The sequence below is a fragment of the Carlito syrichta genome, unplaced genomic scaffold, assembly GCF_000164805.1.
Source record: "Carlito syrichta isolate Samal-C Ts95f unplaced genomic scaffold, Tarsius_syrichta-2.0.1 Scaffold112228, whole genome shotgun sequence".
Lineage (NCBI taxonomy): Eukaryota > Metazoa > Chordata > Mammalia > Primates > Tarsiidae > Carlito > Carlito syrichta.
Genome location: NW_007056324.1, coordinates 389,237 through 395,957, shown reverse-complemented (window position 1 = coordinate 395,957; position 6,721 = coordinate 389,237). Strand labels below are relative to the sequence as shown.

Genomic DNA, 6,721 nt, shown 5'->3' with positions numbered 1-6,721 from the left:
CACTGCAGCCTCGACCTGCTGGGCTCAGGCGATCCTTCTGCCTCAGCCTTCCAAGTAGCATACAGACGCATGCCACCATGCCTGGCTAATTTTTTTGTGACTTTTATTGTAGAGGCAAGGTCTCACCAAGTTGCCCAGGCTGGTCTCAAACCCCCCGGGCTCAGGCAATCTTCTTGCCTTGGCCTCCCAAAGTACTGGAATTACAGACTGAGCCACTGTGCCTGGCCAAATTATTAAATGCAAGGTGTATCTATCTGGCCTCCAGGTGGCAGTGAATGCCCAGTGCTGGGGAGCACACGGTGTGATCTGGGGCATTTGCCCAGTCCAAGATCCTTGCTGCTTCCTCTGCTGCTATCCTGGGGCTTCTCTTGCTGTCAGATCCAATTGGCAGGTGTTCCCCTATGTTTTGCTTATCTCTTTTTAATGCTGATGTATGGTCAGTGCTGTAGACAGCCAGCCTGAGCCAGTATGTTTATGGTAGCTCCATGGGAGGAGACATTTTAAAAATTTTCTGATTTGAAGTCATGTCAATCACAGAAAAATGTGAGCTAGCCTGATGTCTGCCCATTTTTCTGCCTGGTGGGTGTTGCAGTCTAGAACAATGTTTATCTCCAGTTGAAGATTCAGCCTCTGGGCTTCAGGGTGGATAAACTCAGCCCAGAGGTGTCCTACAAACTCTTTCGTTCTTGCTGCAGAGCTGACAGTTAGCAGGGAAGACAGACATTGAATACATAATTACAATGGGTTAAATAGAGGATGTTTGTGACCGGGGTTAGCATGATCAAGTTCTTAAGCATTGCATATTGAAGAGGAGCTGTTTGAGTAAGGATTGCACCCCAAAATAATCCTTCTCATCTCCTTGCCTAGTGGGAGATCTATGATGCCTACATAGAGGAGCTCAAGAAGCAGGAAAAGACCAAAGAGAAGGAGAAGACAAAGACCCCAGTGGCTAAAAAAGCAGGGAAGATGGCCACAAGGAAGCTGACATCTATGGAATCCCAGGTTTGGTAATAATTTGCACAGCTGTCACAGAATGTCTAAGTGGGGCCTCGGCCTCTGGGCAAACAGAAGCCTGGCTGTCTGGGAGGGCTTCACAGGTACTTAAATCAGGAACTAATGTTGAGGTATAAATAGTTCTTTCCTTGGAAAAGGTGTGAGGAGAGCTACAACTGCCTCTAGCATTCCACACTTCTCTCCAGTTTGATATAGGTCTGGAGGCTAGCAGGGTTTCAGGGTTGTTGAGCTAGAGGATGACAGAAGACATGAATCTTATTAAAGGCACTGTATGCATTCTGGAAGATCTGGGGAGTCTGCTCAGAGTGGAGGTGGTCTGTGAGGATAAGGCACTCCTTCCCAGGGATCTTAAGAGTTCATGGGGTTTGAGAAGGTGAGATGCTTTTTGACTTTCAGTCTTTGGTTTTATTCATGCCCTGTACTTAAGATGAGTCTTCAGGGCCAAGAACTAGGTTAGAGATGATCACAGGCCAACGAATGTGGAGGGAGCTCTGCAGTCTCCTGAAGCCCTGAAGGATGTGGATACCCTGGGCTGGATTTACCATGCAGAGTCATGTAGGAGTCATTATAAAGGTCATGGCCGGGTGGCTTACTGTGGGTGTAGCTAGTATAGGCTTGGGGATCATCATGGGAGTTAGAGTGGTGCAACTGTAGGGAGTCGCTGCAGGGCGAGTCACCATAAGGAGATGCTGAAAGGCCACATTTGTCTCTTAAACAGAGATAAATCTGGTTAAGGAGCCAGAATTCTGGTGTGGATTGGGATGGATTTGAACTGTAATGGGGTGGGAGGGACAAAGTTCCCAGGAAGCTGGGGGCTGGTTTCAGCACCCTGGAGAGCTCCCGTGACCGCTCTCAGGGAAGTGGTTCTACTCCACTCCAGAATAGAAGTGGACCAGTTAAAGGAAGTTCTGCTTCCTTTGTTTCAGGTGTACCCACTTCCACCCAATTCTCTGTTCCATTATCCTGGTAATGCCTCATTTAGGGGAGTTTGAAGGTCCCCTACCTTGACTTAATAGAAGCGGTCTCAATTCAGTTTTATTCAATCACTGACCAAGCACCCAGTGACCATGGCCGTGCCGGGTACTGGAACTCTGAAGTGAAGGATGGCTGCTCTGTGCAGATCCTTGGCTTTCCCTGCACCATTTTCTAAAGGTTAGAGGCTTCACAAGGGTCATTGGCCTGGGTCAGGGTTCATGTGAAGATCCACCAAGAGTCTGACTATGAACTCTGTGAGTTCCAACTATAATCACCCAGAAACCAGAAAAGTCCCTGAAACTGGAATCTGACCTGGAGTCTAAACCCTGCCAGAGTTGGCATGTAATATCCTCAGGGAGGAGAGACCGCTTCTCTCTATCACACTGGGCTCTTCCAGTTTGGCTACTATAGAAGACTGATCCAAGCAGATTCCAGCCCTCTGGACCAAGAAGCCACACTGTAGGCAGGACACATACAACCTTCTCCCCAACCTGCAAATACTCCCACTGGTGTAACCTTTCCCCAAGGGAACTGAGCTCTAACTGGGAATCCCAAGTGCTGAGCCAGACTGCCTGTTCAATAGAGTAGGAATGGCAGTCACCTTCCCCTTTGCCCAGGCTCAGTGCTCAAGCCAAGTGATGCCTTCCCCTGCCCCCAAAGAACCAGGTCTAATTAAGTTGGTATAAATCTCAAGTGTGCTGGAGGGGAGAAAAGAGAATAACATCATGATAACCTGTAAGAAGGGCTCCAGTGGTAAACCTCAGGTTTCTGTCTCAATGATTTGAGGAAATGCACAGAAATAAATGCACACTTGTCTGATCTGAACAATTAGTCAGGAATAGAGGAAAGGGCTCATAGACCACAGGTTCAGTGAGAACCAATAAAGAGATATGGCTGCTCAAGTAGCACAGTACCCAGGAGAAGGCTTGTGATAGCCCACTACACTCCCTCCTGAGAACACATCTGGAGCCCAGGGTCTCCTAGGTCCAGGAGAGGTGTTCAGGCTGGAGAGGCACTGGTTTTCTGTGTGGTGCTGAGAGCAGGGACCTTGAAGTCCACAGGCCTGGGCTTATATCTTAGCTTTACCATTTCTGGAACCTCAGTTTTCTCATCTGTGAAGACATCCTAATGATATCTACTTTGCAAGGTTGTCATGAGAACCCAAGATAACACACGTACATCTCCTAACTAACATCATACTTGCATGCCACTGACCAATAGGTGGTGGTTATTGTTGCTATTAACATGCCATGTCATGACTGGCAGAGCTGGGAAGGAGTCACCTGAGAAAGTGCTAACTTGGGGGAATGAGGCACTGTCTTCCTACACCAGAGGAACTATTAGCAGGCACATGATTCCTTGTGGCAGAGGATGGAGTTAGGACCATAGGTAAAAGACTCAGGGAAGTTGGCTTCAGATAACTGGCTGTCTGACCATAGAAAATGCTGCCTGACCTGGGGAGGACTGAGCTTGCCAGGAAGCTGCTGAGGCGAGAGGATTCCTGTTATGGGTCAGAGAGTAGGAGGAGTGGCTGGGACCAGGTGAACTCTGAGAACTGTGATTATAAGACTCCAGTGACTGTCCTTCTTGGTCAGTTGTTTGAGATAAAGTTGGAGTCAGTTTGAGTTCTGACAAAAGGTCCTCAGGGAACAGTTCTCCAGGTGTGACTTTATAACCCTCTGCTGTGCTAGTTGGCATGTTTCCTCTAACACTGTCACCACTGGGAACTGGGTTAAACAATATCACATATTATTATATTTAATGCTCACAATGACCCCATGAAGCATATGCCACCATCTATCCCCACTTATCTTGCGGACTCTAAGACTTAAGGAACTTGTCAAAGATTGGCACCAGCTCCTGATTGGTGGAATTGGATAGGAATGCAGGTCTGTGTGGCTTTAGAACCCTTTATCTTAACCACTGCCTGACACTGCCACCCCTGGGAGATCGAATCCTCAGGAACCATGGGCCTGGCCCCCTGGACCCGCACTGGAGGCTGCCTCTCAACTAGTTTACTCCTGCCATCTTCCCTAAACTCTTTGGGCCTTTCTCATTAGCCCCAGACTCTTTGCTTAAACTGCCAAGTCGTTTACCCCATGGATTTATGGAATTTCACACAGTGATAATCTTTTTGGTTCAAGATAAGTCATTTTTCCCCAATGCCTTATACTCCATATAACAAGCATGTCTTCGGGCCTTTGTATCTTCCTCAGCCTTTGATTAAGGAAGAGCTTGGACCACAAGGTCTTTGAGGCTTTAGTGGGGGTCTGTGTCATTCCTTGAGCTGATAAAACCTCTTTGTCTTGACCAGAGAAGCCTCCAACCTGTCCTTGTCTGCCCTCCCCTCCAATAACCTTGCTGTGCTTACCTCAGTCTTGTGCTCAAAGGTATACCTTCTCCAAAACAAGCTCAGAATAAAAGGGCATGAAGCAGGTTCTATTCAGGGGCCAGTCATGTCAACTCAGAGCTCTTGTGCCATTTGTGAGGTAGGGACTCTTGGAAGGGTGGTGAGGTTAGCTGGGCCTTGAGGCATGCAGAGATATCTTCTCAGAGCGATCTGGTGTGGGTAGTGTCAGAGAGGCACTGCTGAACCAATTGCAAGTCTGGACTGTGATTCAGGCTATATGACCTTGCCAGGTGCTTGCTTATGAGGCTCTATGGCTTCTGTATCCCCACAGAGTGATGATATCACCAAAGTGTCCCAAGCTGCTAAAATCGTGGAGCGGATGGTCAACCAGAATACATATGATGATGTTGCTCAAGGTAAGCTTTGATGTGTTGGCAATCGCTATTATTGCCTGTATTTAAAAATCCTTCATAAAGAGCCAGTATTTGAGTGACCCATGCTAGGTCCTATAGGTACCAGGAGAGAAAAAAATCCCTCCCTCCTCTGGATGTTACTGGGGAGACAAGACTTATGCAGAGCAATCATGAAACAATGACATAAGAAACAATGGGTATAATGGTGAGATCTGACAATGGTGTAGCAAAAAATATCTGCACATCAGTGATCCAATCTCATCTTCCCAAAAATCCTGGGAGACAGGCAGAGCAGAGAAGATTATTCTGACTTTATGCAGGAGGAAGCTAAGGCCAAGTCACCTGGCTAGTGAGTGGCAGAGAGAACTCAGATATAGATCTTGAGCTTTCTTATTCTGTGTTCTGTCCTCTATTCAGTCCAGCTTGGGAGTGTTATAAGTGCTAGAATGTATGGGATAGACAGAAACTGCTTTGGGATCCTCAGGTAGGGAAGAAGGAGAGAGAGGAATGGATAGGAGCAGTCAAAGAAGGCTTCCGGTGGCCAGGCCCTTTGGGAGGCCAAGGTGAGAGGACTGTCAGAGCCTGCGGGTTCAAGACCAGCCTGGGCAACATGTCGAGACGTCATCTTTACAGGAAATTTAAAAATTAGCTATGTGTGGTGGCACAGGCCTGTAGTCCCAGCTACTTGGAAGGCTGAGGTGGATGGATCGCCTGAGCCCACCAGGTTGAGGCTGCAATGGCTGTGAGCAGCATGTCACTGCACTCTAGCCTGGGCGACAGAGTGAGACTCTTCTGACTCAAAAACGAAGAAGAAGAAGAAGGCTTCCAGGAGAACTGATAAGGGATAAGCAGAGTTTGAGAGGGGACAAAGCTGAAGGGAAGACGTTCTGTGCAGGGGACAGCATGAGCAGTGACTCGGTGGTGAAAATGAACAGGAGTAGACTCTGGGGACAAAGGGCAGCAGGTTCATTGACCCAAACAGGAGCTTTATTGGAAAGCAATGAGAATTCAGGTGGGAGAGGCCGTTGGAGCCAATTTATGAAGGCTTCGAATATCATGCAGGCACTCTGAGTTTTCTCTGCAGACAGTTCAGCGACACTGAAGTTTTTCAGGCAGGGACGTAACCCCATGAGAGTGGAGCTAGAGGATATGATTGGGTAGAATACAGGGACAGAGGCGAAGGTGAGGTGAAGGTGTGGGGTGGAATGAGCCTTGCCACACCTGACCCAGCTTCGTCTTAGGAGATGGAGACAAAGGAGCAGTTATAATAGAAAAACAAAAAAACAAATGCCAGCATTCACTGGAATTGGCCAGTGTGACAGGCATTGTGCTAAGCTATTTCTTCCTCACAGCCACACTGTGAGGTGAATACCATTATCATCTCCATCTTATAGATGAGAAACTCAGAATGGGATGTGGCTTGCTACTTTTTTCAAAATCACAGCTAGTGTGAGATATAAGTGGTACATTCATACTCCAACGCAGGCACCTTGGGTACATAACCTGAGCACTTCACCACTAGGCTACATGGCCACTGAGCTGGAAGAGGCATTTCAAATAAACATGCTCAATAGATCTATCCTGGTGATTAATTAGTGATGGGGTGAAGAAAGAGATTGATTCAGAAATGCTTAAATCCTGGGGGCCTGGGAAATTCTGGTGTCTTTGACAGTGTCAGGGAAATGGAATCCTTCCCATGGCATGAACAGCACATTCCCAAGTGGCTTGTATTTCCCTAAGAGGTTGTGCATTTATTTGGAGCAGCTGCCTTCTCAGAGTTGGCAGTTCCTCACTGCTGGCTGGTCTCCTTTGCTGACAGCCTAGGGCTCTTCTTGGTGACTTGATGTTCATTGCTCACCCATGGGACATAAAAACCAGGGCTGCCAAAACCAGCAGCCTAAACAAGCCCCCTTGTTATCATTCAGGCTGGAAAACGACCTTGAGTGCTTTTCAAAGCTGTCAAAGTACA

At 47.6% G+C, this 6,721-nt stretch overlaps 1 protein-coding gene across 1 annotated transcript in view; it reads left to right on the top strand.

Moving 5' to 3' along the window:
* DNAI1 (dynein axonemal intermediate chain 1) overlaps positions 1-6,721 on the top strand; it is a 68,277-nt gene that overhangs the window by 37,038 nt on the left and 24,518 nt on the right. The window contains exons 9-10 of the mRNA XM_008070859.1: positions 868-1,002; positions 4,671-4,755. Of these exons, the coding sequence (XP_008069050.1) occupies positions 868-1,002; positions 4,671-4,755 (220 nt within the window). The remainder of the gene's footprint in view (positions 1-867; positions 1,003-4,670; positions 4,756-6,721) is intronic.